At 35.0% G+C, this 13,490-nt stretch overlaps 1 protein-coding gene across 2 annotated transcripts in view; it reads right to left on the minus strand.

Moving 5' to 3' along the window:
• PREX2 (phosphatidylinositol-3,4,5-trisphosphate dependent Rac exchange factor 2) overlaps positions 1-13,490 on the minus strand; it is a 168,630-nt gene that overhangs the window by 57,245 nt on the left and 97,895 nt on the right. For both annotated transcript variants that reach the window (XM_072329302.1, XM_072329303.1), the window contains exons 24-29: positions 11,889-12,111; positions 11,372-11,579; positions 6,191-6,370; positions 2,724-2,818; positions 483-565; positions 54-144 (exon numbers count right to left, since the gene is read on the minus strand). In XM_072329302.1, coding sequence (XP_072185403.1) covers positions 54-144; positions 483-565; positions 2,724-2,818; positions 6,191-6,370; positions 11,372-11,579; positions 11,889-12,111 — 880 coding nt within the window. The remainder of the gene's footprint in view (positions 1-53; positions 145-482; positions 566-2,723; positions 2,819-6,190; positions 6,371-11,371; positions 11,580-11,888; positions 12,112-13,490) is intronic.

Consider the following 13,490-nt stretch of genomic DNA (forward strand, 5'->3'; position numbering starts at 1 on the left):
ACATCCATATACTTTTCAATCTGCCTTTTGATTCAGATAGACAGAATTGTTACCTTGTAGGCCTCGGCCAGGTGTAAAGTGTTTTGTCTGTTCAAAGGCCCTCATCACAGCTGGTCCTTTCAGAAGACTGACAATTGAATCAACCTGTTGCGAACAAAGTTCTGTGAGACAGGTGTTATCTATAGCACAGATGTGAAATTCTCTATTTGAGAAACAGACTAGTAGAAAACAGCTTTGGAGGCTTTCTTACCTAATTGCTGTAGTTAAAGCTCAGGGCTAGAGAATGTTACTAAATACAAGGGCCTGTTTAATCTGCAGTTTTGAACTATTTTCAGAAAAACAGAAGGAGAAGGAGTAAATACATACCATCCCATAAACAGTGGAAAGCAAAAGTAAAATAAATAAATAAATAAATAATAGCTAAAGACATTTTAGCTCAAATATGGATGTTATTATTAAAGCCAAAAAAAATAATCTCATACTTGACCAAAAAGATGTTCCAAACAGCTATGGAGTTTGTCTTGTTTATCATGAGAGATTCGAACACTTATGGGAAGTTCATCACCTGAAAAAATATTTTAAAATTTAAAATTGTTTAGAAGGTTTAGCATATTTTCCAAAATATTTATAGCCTGAGTAATCTTTGCACATATACTGATACACAGGCCTTCAGGACTATACCTACTATAGTTCTAGGCAGTGAAACACAGTGCATTACTCAGAATCACGGGATGGAATTATTGAATCACCAAGGTTAGAGAAAAGACCTCCATGATCATCCAATCCACCTACCACCACCATTTCCCCACTAAACCATGTTCCTCAGTACATCTACAAGTTACTTGAACACAATCCCACAGCATGCAATTGTTTTCCCCACATAATTTGGATTAGGAACACAGATTAATATAAAAATAGCACTTAGAGAAAGGATCATATTTAAAATCCAAATGGACATGGATTTAGGCAATGTGGTCTAGATGACTGCTTGAACAGGAGATTAGACTGGATGATCTTAAGAAGTCCCTTCCAACCCCAGTGATCCTATGATCAGAACACAAGATTCTTCTGTGCTGGACAACACAGACCCAGCAAAGTAGTGGGAACCCATAATAGAGCAGACCACAGAGTCACCAAAAATCATGACATTTTTATAGGGACTGACTCTTCGCAATCTTAAAGTTCTTACTATTGAAATCATAGAAGCATAGAGTGGCCTGGGTTGAAAAGGACCATAGTGATCATCTAGTTTCAACCTCCCTGCCATATGCAGGTTCTTATAGTTTGGCACTTAAACAACAATACAGTAACCAAACCCTGCATTTGATACAAAGCTTTTAGTGGTATGCAGGAAATTGTTTTCTAAGACAACGCAAAGGAGGAGTCTCCTAGGTCACTGCCCTCAGTCACTTGCACTCTCAGAAGGCAGGTGATGCAAGCCGAACTCTTTCAAAAACCATGAAAAATTGAGCTACAACTGGTTTTCCCCCTTGCTGTTATAGTGACAGGTAACAAGTAGCCACTTGATAATTTATAATCCAAATTTATTCATGGTCAATCTAGTCTCATTTTTCTTATGTCAGTGAAACACTTAAACAGCAGTTTTGTCTCCTTGAATTTCTTTTCAGCTCTTTTAGATGTCCTTATAGCCAGCAACCTTTCACAAGATTTTATTTGTAACAAATGGAGCACCGTGCCAAAGAACTCCAATCTGAAGTAAGGCATGCTAGCTTTGGAAGTAAAAGAAAGTTAAGTCACTCAGAGTGAGAGTTCACTGAGTGGCAGTACCTACCATCATTAACACTGTATCTGCACTTGACACCTATACTTTCAGGTAGCTAAAAGCAGTACCTCAGAGTGTTGCTTCACTAGGTCATATCAGTTTGTCAGTATACTAGGTTGAAGATAAAGACCCTGCATTTTCTTCATCCCTTTTCTCTGTATCTGATCTCCACTCTTCAAATTTCTTGAAAGTAGCTGACTAGAATGACATTATTCATAAGGTATCTCAAATACCTTGCATAATGTCATAATACTTTCCTAAAAAAAAAAACAAAAAAAAAAACACCTCTCCTGAGATGACCAGCACTAAAGTTTTCTTTCCTTATGGCCAAGTCTCAGCGTTGGCTCACATTCAACTAATGTGCCCAGTTCTTTCTGTTTCTAAATCACTCCCAAATGATAAACTAACAGCTTAGAGCAAATATTTTTATTATTAGTCCCTGAGTATATGACCTTGTACTCCATGCAGTTAAATCCCATCTCATTCCTATTAGCAGCTGAATTTATTTAAATTCAATTTGTCATGGCATAAACAAAAATGTTCTCCTATGTGGTCTCACATTCCTTCCTACAAACATACACAGCCATATCCTGCATTCTGGATGCTGACACAAGCTGGGCAAGCATTCTGTACTCACCTAAAATGATCCTTTTTCTGTGTAACAAACCTCCCTGACAAGGACAGGGAATGAAAGCGGTTAAAAGTAGTCACTCTAAGAGCTCTAATTAATTCTATCTACAGAGGTGCTGGAATGCAGTCTCCCTTTCACAGAAGGACTATTTAAGTGCATTTCTAGCTAGGTAGAAACAAAACAACACACTTCTATTACCATGGAGGAGGGAATTTTTATAATGGCAACAAAACTGCCGGGTAAATGAAAAGAATAAACCTGAGTAAAAGGAACCAACGACAGATTCTTAGCTGACTTTTTTAAACATACCTGAATCCATTTCATCACTGTGAAAGTAAGAACTGCATTGACTGCTACAAATGCTGGTGAATGATGCAATGGAGTTTCTGTTGCTGTTGCAATCGCTTGGAAAATAAAACAAAGCAGAATTAAATAAAGCCATGTCCTTTTATACCGTCATTATATCAAAGTTACGGATATTTTTTCCCTTTTCTGCTTTTGATCTTAATGATGAGACAGTCCTTAAAATTTTTTATGAACAGCAAAGATCTCTGTACTTAGGCTATCATAATTTACAGTCATGGTACAATGCAGACAACTAGATTCTCTAACTCAGTGATACCATTTTCACTCTTCACTTTGCATTGCAAGCATTTGCAGAGTTAAAATGTATACTTTCAACACGAAACAACTAAATTTTCTTACATGAGTGACAGTGTTTCAATCTATTTCCTCAAACAATTCAGTAACTCTGCATTTAAATTCTGTGCTCAGTCCATAACTATTACAATATTATCAAGTACTCTGGTTTATGGCTTCCAAACTAGAACTCATATTGGGCTTAAAACAGATTTAATCCATTTCACTAGCAAAGAAATTCAAATTACAAACTACTTAACTCTACCAGGCTGTCTTAGTTTCAAGCTGGGACAGAACTGCTTTCTTCAGAGTGTCTGGTATGACGCTACATTTTGATTCCAGAAGACCAGTGTTGATAACACACTGATGTTTATAGCTGCTGCTAAGCAGTGTTGTACAGAGCCAAGGCCATTTACAGCAAATGGCCCAAGGAGCTGGGAGGTGACAGTATCAAGACAGCTGACTTAAACTGTCCAAAGGGATATTTCATGCTATACGACATTATGCAGATGGAGTTTTTGAAGGGGGTTCATCTCATCTATTCCACTCACTAAAAAGGTGACTAGTTGGGCATTGGTCAGGGGTGGTGAGCAATTGCTTGTGCATCACTTGTTATATTCATTCACATATACATTTTTTTTTCACAGCTATTATCATTTTTCTTTTAGTAAACAGTTTTGTACCAGCACAAGAGATCTGCTTTGTTTATTTTCAATTATTTCCCTCATCCCACCAGGATGTGGTCTGGGGGGGGGTGAGCAAAGGGCTGTGTGGTGTTAAACCACAACACAGACAAAATATATCTTATTAGCCCATCTTTTCCAAATGTTCATATATATTGACATATATAACTTCAGTGCAAATTTTTATGCATAAAAATTTTAACCCATATTGGTCTAGTAAGGAGATTTGATGATTCCAATTTGAGCGTTTTTTTTCCGCTGTTTTCTCTGCCCTAGATACTACACTCATTCACCTCATCCTTTCTCTCAATAATAAATTATTCCATACTGAAAATAGACACAGAACAGATCTACTTTTGCAGCGTAGAGTAAAACTTGACCTTTTGTACTGAAAAAACTATGAAGAAAAAATTGAATTCTAAGCCTTCAACACTAAATGATTTATTCGCTTCAAGACGATAGTCCAGATTCAGGAAACAATCAAGTAATTATCCAGTAGAGGGAGTCTTAAAAGCCCCAGAGAATACAAGATAAAGTACAAATGTACCTAAAGCACACTTAAATGTAAGGAATTAGGTCTGGTTCCATGAATTGGGTGTACCATAAATCAAGACATAAATAGATATATTTTACATATTTTGCTACAATTACTCATTCATTCATAAGCTTCCTATTTGTTTTGTTTGTTTTTGTAAAAATAGAAGTTACCGTTAATATTTTTGGCATGGTATCTTACCTACCCAGCTACAAGCGAGCAGGGAAAATGTTAAATTGAACCAATGTGGAATAATTACAATCAAATCTACTAAATAGTATAGACATCAGTAACATGTCCCTACAGTGGATGAACAGACCAAGGAGTATTAAGAATTTCTGGCCGGATATTAAGAATGTTTTCTAACTCATTTTGTTCACATACAAAAGTCCCCAAAGGGAAGATGAAGGTTATTTAAAACAGGATTGTGCTAAGTATGAGAAAATGAAACATGGGAAAATGAGAAACAGATTACACATAACAACTATATGCCATACCAGTCTGCATTTATTTATTTTTTTGAGTGTGTGTGTTAGAAAGAGGCTCTACAACATAAAATTAGGGCACTCTAACAGTTGAAATTAGCATACTAATTATAATAATGTCACAATGGGGTCTGAAAATTTCATGTTTTGCCTAATGTAATTATTTAAGCAAACTAAAAAAAAAAAAGTCTAAAAAGGGAAAAAAAAAAGGATTCTACTTTCTAGTTACAATAATGAACCATGATAATGAACATACATAGCCATGGAAATAAACAGGAGGCATTAGTTTCAGATTAATCTATGTGTGTTCAGTATCACGGTTCACTGCTCTGAAAGTAATGCCTTCCATTTATTTCCACAGAAACTAGAACTGATACAAAGAACACAGTAACACCAGATGATAAAGTAAAAACTCAGCGACAGAACACTATTTTCCAACACAGTCACCACCATTTGCTATGCATATTCACCAGAAATGAAGAAAAGCCTGCATGCCATGCTCTTAAAAATCTGCACCAGGAAAGGTGACCCACTGTTGCTGTTACCACTGCTGAAGCGCACCACTCACTACCTCACTGAGTTCCCTTTCACACTGATGAACATCAGTGCTGTTTTTTCCCATAAGGAGGAATTTAGTGACACACTTTTGCTTCATACACACCATTTTTGTCAGACTGCCCCTCTGCTGCCGTCTGTCACACGGCAACAAAATGTAACAGAATACTGGTGGTAAGGTTCAACCTCTAGTCTGTCATACCACCAACATCCACCTTGTTGTGGGCAAACATAATAAATTATGCATTAAATTAAATTAAGCATTTCTTTTGGAGAAAATGTTGTATAATAAAGCCTTATTTCACTTCTGCTAAAATTTAATTTAGATTTTACATCAAGTGTAATTAATCAATTCTTTCTAAGCATCAGACCTTTATAAAGACCTGTGCTTGCTATAATTACTTCTTCCTTTTCAAATTTCTTTGCATTTTCATTCCCAGTAATGGTGGTGCATTATGAATTCTAGATGTACAATGCTGCTACAATATTGACTGGAAAAAGAAACAGAATATGTCTTGAAAATCAGACTTTTTTTCTCCCTGAGATCAGCAATAATGGTAGCTGTGGCTTTTGCTTTCCATGGTAAAGATTCAGATTTTTCTGGGGAGCATCATAATGTAAACTTTCTATTGCTTACGAGTAATCTATAGAAAAGCCTTGTAGCTCTGTCTGTAATATCCTATTAAGTTTAAGGATACTGAAGATCTAATAGCTAATCTACAAGCAAACAAGTTTATTTTACATGTCTTGTAACGTATTTTGATGCCAGTCATTCTAGAAATGTCAGAATCACTTATATTTATATTCTTCTTGATTTTATACAAACATAGAGGCTTGATTCATTTGACAGACAAATAAAAATATTATTAGTAAAAGTACCTGTAAGAATCTCTATTGCTGATAGTATCATGACCAGAATCTTCTTGTTCATCACCTGTCACACTGAAGCAGACTTTCTTTCCATTCCTTTCCCCCTTTTCATTGTCACTGTCTGCTGGTATTAAAGGCTCAGGTGTTTTACGTTCTGATTTTGGGGAATATGTTATTGAAGAAAGAAGGCTGAGAGACAAAAAATAAAAATAAAGATTTTCAATGATTTCAAAAACAATCCACCAACAGACATTTGTCATCAACATCTTCCAGATATTATCATATAATATGTCATGAGGTTACCTTAATTCAGTCCATGTCTGTTTGAAACAAAAGATAAAAGTGGTATATTCTCCTATTAAAAAGTGTTACAGTTGACTTGATGATGTTTTAATCAATGAAACTAATTAACTACTCAATCCTCTATGAAAGCAAGATTCCATTTGGGGATGAAATACAGCCTATTCTTGGAGACATTCTATATTAATGGAACTACCTTTAGGCATGAATCAGGTGCTTCTCAGCACAAAACAAGGCAACAAATGAAACGAACTATTTCTCTGTGAGAAACATTTATTTTCTCAAGTACTACTGTAGCAGATATAGCAGCCTGCATCACAAACTCTTTCAAAACATTTTAAGAATTCTTATTAACATGCCTGTGTTATTTCCTCACATTCCAAGTGCCTAAGTCACTATCACTAGTAAAACTGATGATTAATCTACAAGCTTCTGTGAAGAGCACAAAATGACATCCAGTCAAGAACAGAGAACAGTACAAACTGCTGTATTTGGAAATTGCACAGATATTGGAAGCAAAAAGAATGATATTCCTGAGTGATTAATTCATATTGAGAATGAGATGTTCTCATTTACTTTCAAGATCAGAACAGATAATACAGACTACTCTTTTTTAATTTCTTTTTTTCAAATACTCAAATACTCAAATTAATTAAAACGATGTTATCAAACTTGTGTTTGGATTTGAAAGGCAGCATTTTTCTTGCAAAAATTTCTTTCTAAATTGTAATTTTTCACTTACATCAGATGACATTGAGTTCTTAAGAAACGAAGAAATGGGACTCTTCAGAAATGCAATAGCATAAACTATCCCCACAATGCTGTTTGCTTACTGTAAAGTAGTGAACACAAAGCTCAAACAATGGCTCTGTCTTACTGAAATCAGAACCTGACTGATGTTAACACAGGGTTTGACATTAACTTGAAGAAAGCAATGAATGTAAACAAAGCTTTTTAACAATTTATTTTACCATTTCTGCATGGGTTTCTCCTACTAAAAACTAATGAGACAGACTGACAAATCTATGTATCAGATATGTGCATCCTGCATACAGGAAAAGGTACTGATCCTAACTGCAACTGAAATGTAGATAAATTATGTATACAAAAAAATTCTACTGGATCTTAAACTCATTCATCCTCTAGAAAGACATAAGTGGGCTACACGATGTCTTAATGCTATCAGTGTTAAATCATCACTCAATTCTTTCCTATCACTTAAGCAATCTCCTAGCAGGATTTCACAAAGATGGGAAGGAAGATGGAGAGTGCACTTTACAGAGGTGTTCAGTTTGATCTGTCTCCTCCTTTTGTGTTATGAAAACGTAAATATTAAAAAATCAGTTCTTTGTATCTGTAAGACTGCTAAGTACAGAATGCTCTGAACATCAAAATACAAAAAAGGAATTAGACAAACACGTCGCAGGTGATTCTAACTTTTCCAGAAAGATCAATTTCAAGAAGACCCAATAGCACTGTCCACTGGAAGATGAGGTAAATAATAATTAATATATACTTCTCTTATTTTCTTGTGCTCCCATTATCATCTCCTTTCAGGATAAAAAAAGAAAAGGCCTTTGGACAGATACATTCTGGTAATTTCTTGTGGATTTTGTTCTTGCAAGAAAGTAATCGAGAGTAAGAAACAAACAAGCATAATGAATTGCTATTTCAGCTCCTGAAAATATCTTCCCCTGAGTAATTATTTGTCAAGAAACAGACAGACTATTATATCCTGTTCTTTTATGCGACTGTTTAGTCACTGTTGCCAAGATCTTGGAAAAAGACTGATGAAGGTAGCTGGAGCTTTTCCTAAGGGAGCTTTTCGTTTTCTCCCAGCATGCAGGCTCTTTTTCTAAGGAATTTTTTTGTTTTTTGCTGAACTACTGTGAACGAAAGCTGGAACCCTGGATAACAGAGCTCTGGAGATGGAGCTCCTGAGGTCACTGAAGTGCTTTTAGAAACCCAATTCAGGGAGTCTAAAACACACAAAACCAGACCTGGACTCAGAAAAACACATCAATCGTGTTTAAACAGACTTATTTTCTCAAGTGTTACTTCTTTTTAAATATAGTACATGCACACTGTATTTTCTTTGGAGATGGTCTACCACAAACAAAACTGTATTAGACATCCATCTGTCACAGGAGAAATATGTGTATGAATAGTAACTAATAGCCAGAAAGTCCCTTTAACTGCAGAAAAGGAAATAAATAAATAAATAAATAAATAAATAAATGAAATCCAATAAACAGAAATTTAAAACTTGACCAAAATCCTCATGGATGGAACTAATCTGATATGGAACCCAAATAAGCACAATTCTGTAAGTATGTCAGAAGCAAAAGATGTAATGGTCAGTCAGAGCATTAAGAATGGATAGCCAGTCCCTTTCCTCTAGAAAGAAAAAAGAAAAGGAAAAAAAAACAACAAAAAACACCACCAATGCAACTTGTAAGTTGCTCTGACTTTTCCTCAACCCATTCAGAACAGGAAGTGTTCAAGCCCCCCAACAGATATCTTTCAAAAAACACCTGGGATCATGGGAGCATGTTGATTGCATGTGAAACAAGAATATAAAGTCACTGTGTAAGAAAACAACTGGAGGCACTTACTCTTGTGTTAATGCTGGGCAACTGGCAACAGTACTAAAGAAATACTGTGATACTATTAAAACTACTTGAACAAGGAGTCAATGGTGCTTTGAGAGGCTGTGGGAAGGGAATAAATGCCTTTTTGTTTGTACCTTTCTTTTCCCATTCATACTTCCTATTGAGGAGCCATAATGAAAGTTATTATGGAGATAATGCTAGGAATATACAATCTTCTCTTACTCATCCCCTACCCATAATTCACAAGTTCTTTCAGGTGAAACACAGATCTTTTTCAGTTCTCTTTCATTCACTAACAGGAGAGGTTGGGCAGATATCACTGCCTCTGGATTTTGAGGTCAGGGACAAAGATCTTAGCACAGAGCAGAGAGATCTGTAACACAACAGAGCAACAGCTTTTCAATGCCACTATTACAAAGGGTATCAAACAGTTATTTCATAGCCCAAACAGTAGCTTTTAGATTTAAAACTGTGCTACTGTGGTTGTACTTTCTTTTCTGATAGAATCATAGTAATGAGGGTCAGGTTTTTCTTATACAGAAAAAGTTAATTCAATAAATAAAGTCATGAATGTTATTGTTGCTCATGTCAAAATGAAAAAGCATCCTGTACAGACTTTGTAAAGTTCAAGGATCTACATGTTTAAGTATGTTTGAGCTGTTTGAATATTCTATCTCATTATTCTTTTTCTTAGTAATCCTAATATTACCTCAGGAGGTAGTTAGCTGTAACTGAGTTCTGATGCAGTACAGTATGTGATCCTCAACTGCTCTTATCCACCCTCTTTCCTATTCAGCACTTCTAAGCAGGTCCCTTGCATATCCCATTTCCTGTATGGAACTGCTTTGCTCTACAATAATTAATATATACTCTGTCTGTTGGGAACAAAGAAGGAAAAAGCTGAGTTTTACAAATAGTAAAAGATGTATTACCCTTGTGTTTACTTCCACAACTGTGGGACTCTAAATTAATACAGGCAGATATGTGATATACACATACAAACAATGTATGTATCTGCAGATACATGTGTCTGTAAATATGCACTTGTATGAACAAAAGGCTCAGAAGTTGCTGCACTCTTACATCACAGAATCACAGAGCCATCATGAGGGTGGAAAGAAAAGGTGTGATATTCTGGTAATTGGAGCTTCCTGAAATATTGACTGAACTTCCACATATGATTTCCTGACTTCCTTGTGCATCATTTACAATACAGGCACCACAGATAGTCATTTTTTTTAGCATATCCAAGCACTGAAATAATATTAAATTTAAATTCCTTCATCATGATAATTAGTAGAACAACTTAAAGACAATGAAAATTCTTTCTTAAAAAATAAAAAAATTTAAAAAAAAAAAAGATAAATCAGTCTATACCTACGTTCATTCCTATGCATTACAGTACATTACAATTACTTTTTTACTGTGTAACTATTACTTTTCCACCCCAACAACACAAAAAGATTCCTACTCAGAAACAACTATGACAGGATAAAGCATTTTTTTAGTCTACAAAATATCAGAAGGATGTACCACCTTTCTAAACTGAAAGGAATCACTTTTAATTTGATTTGAATTAACATATCTTTTAAATTAAAATAATTATGTAATTTGTATTTTCAAAAAGAATCATTCATATCACACATGGAATCTCTCAGAACAGAATCACCTATCATTCTTCACCCTCAACTCAAACAGTCAGCTCACTTACCTTGCAACTGGAAAAGTACATTTTAAATCCTCATCCTAAATTAGGACAGACTCTGATGTGACACTGAGCTTCCCACATTCTAATCAAGTGTCCTAATCACTCAAGCACAGCTCTAAACCTAGAATCCTTCATTAAGGCTAATTTGTTTTTTAAAAATGTCTAATAAGCTAATAATCTTCCTATCAGTAAAAAATACCAGTATTTTATATCAGTAAATAAATATCAGTAAAAAAATTCATCTTCAGGACTATTTGGCCATCACTGATGAGTTATAAAGAAGCTAATTATGTAGCTCTGTCTCTTGCTTCTGATCCTAGTGAAAGCCTTGTCGACATATGTATTTCGTATTTCTCTCACCTCAAAATTATTGTTCCATACCACAAAAAAGCTACAAACAAATGGGTAAAAAATAGGTACAGAGAAAAAATGGAAAGAAAAATTCTGCAATTCTTACAACTTCATCTGCAGTCAATATTGATTTATTGATTCCACTATACATATGGTCAGATTCATTAATACTGTCAATTGAAAAATTTAAAGCAAATCTAGACAGCAGCATTCACTTACTCATCTATCTGGCAGACACATGTTTCCATCTCTTTCAATGCAGTTTGTAATTTGAACAGCAATTTCTGGTAGACATCTTGTGTTTCTAAATCTTCTTCTTTTAAGAGGTACCTCAGACCATGACCCTCTTGGTGGCTGAGAGACTGTCCTGAAGGAGCAGCCATAGTAGTAATGCTATGTTGAACATAAATCATAGGATTCAGTTTACCTAGGAAAAATGCAAAGCAGTTAGACTTATACATGCTAATATAAATTTTTGAGTAAGTAAAATAAGTAATAAAGTTTGAAATATTTACCCACTTGAAGCTTCATGTAATTATTTAATTTTGCATGTTATTTTCCACATGCAAGCCTAAATACTTAAGTAAAAAGTTGGCACGAAACTACAATTAGCTTTTATTATGTTTTAAAGCAAATGAATATTGAAAACAGAGGATTTCAGAAAGGTTTGATTTAACATCTTATGATTCTGTAACAGAACTGCTGGACTTAGTTTCTTTGCACTCTACTGGCCTACCTTGGTCAGTGTTTTTATTTCCTTTTTCATGTGAAGAATGCTTTCTGCTGTCTAACTGCACACCAAAAGCACTTCCAACAGAAGTTGAGGTTTTAGGGTAAGAGACTTCCATTACATTGATATGGCAATTGGTTGGACAGAAATCGCTGCTGTGAAGAGGTGATATCTTTGATTTGGCTTGCTTGAAGGTAGGCCAAGCTCTGTTTTTTAATACTCTTGAAAACTAGAAGTGGGGAAAAAAACCAAAATTTTGATTAGCAGCTTTTGTTGTAACAGCAGTCATCTGACAAACCTTAACTACAAGACTAGAAAACAAAAGCTATAATACTGGCTATACTTCAATTCTTAAATCCCATTTTTCTGAAAAAAGCAAAGTTGTTTTATATATATATATTTTTTTTTTTTTTATTATTTTTTTTTTTAAATAAATGATACTTTTAATGAATATAAAAAGCTTTGTACCAAGAAGACAATTTATTTTCCTTGGAATACATAAAATACTAAACAGTGTTCCAGGAGAGGAAGTCTAAACGTACACTCTATGATCCAGTGCTGTATTTCACATGACATTTATAACATTTCCTGACACAAACACAGTTCAATGAATTTCTAAAAAGAAAAATTCTAAAATTCTAGTTTGACAAAGAATATAGAAAATAAAGAATTTGCAACTATAAATTATGAATTTCATAGAGAGAAATGGCTCTCCCTAGTGGTAAGCATGGGTGCACTAGTACTACTGACAGCAGGTTGGTGAATGGGATTGTTCCCTTCTGCTCAGAACTGGTGAGGTTGCACTTCGAGTGCTGTGCCCAGTTCTGGTCTCCCTGGTACAAGAGAGACCTGGACAAACTGGAAAGTGTCTAACAAAGGGCCACAAAGATGATGAAGGAACTGGAGAACCCGTGAAGACAGTCTCAGTCAGTTGGGCCCTGCCTACAGAAAGATAAGGGAATCTTATCAACATGAGCAAATAGTCAAAGGGAAGTTGCACAGACTGTAGAGCCAGGCTCTTTTCGGTTGTATCCAAAGAAAGATAATATTGCACAGACCTTCAATAATAAGTCACTTAAGGAATATAACTCAAGCATAAGAATATTTTGAAGTCAGTACCAATTCAATCAATTAGGTTTTGACTAGCACTTTAGCTGCACCAAGATATATCCCCTCTGACAAGCAGCAGCTTTTTTGTGCTGGTATTTAAATTTCTGTTTATTTTGGTGAGATTTTACTTCAGCTTAGTAAACTCTTGATTGATAAATCATATTTAAATCTTCATATTAGAACATGATCTGGAAGGTTAGAAGAAATCCAATTATGGAATTGTTCAAAGGCGAAAAATGTACAAATAGTTAAGAAGGGCACTAAGGACATTCAATGATGAAAATGTTTCTGCAAGCAGTACATATTTCTCATCTCAGTCTCCCACACATCATTCTCCAGAGAGACCAAATGCCTGGCTAAGATTTAATCAGGTCATAAGTCAGGCCTGAAATTATTTTCATGTATGTGTTGAGAAACATCTGGGACTCATGGTACTAGATTCCAAGTTTATAATGAGCAAAATGTTCTGATAAAAATAATAATAGTAGGAACTGCAGA

Source organism: Excalfactoria chinensis, chromosome 2, assembly GCF_039878825.1.
Source record: "Excalfactoria chinensis isolate bCotChi1 chromosome 2, bCotChi1.hap2, whole genome shotgun sequence".
Taxonomy (NCBI): domain Eukaryota; kingdom Metazoa; phylum Chordata; class Aves; order Galliformes; family Phasianidae; genus Excalfactoria; species Excalfactoria chinensis.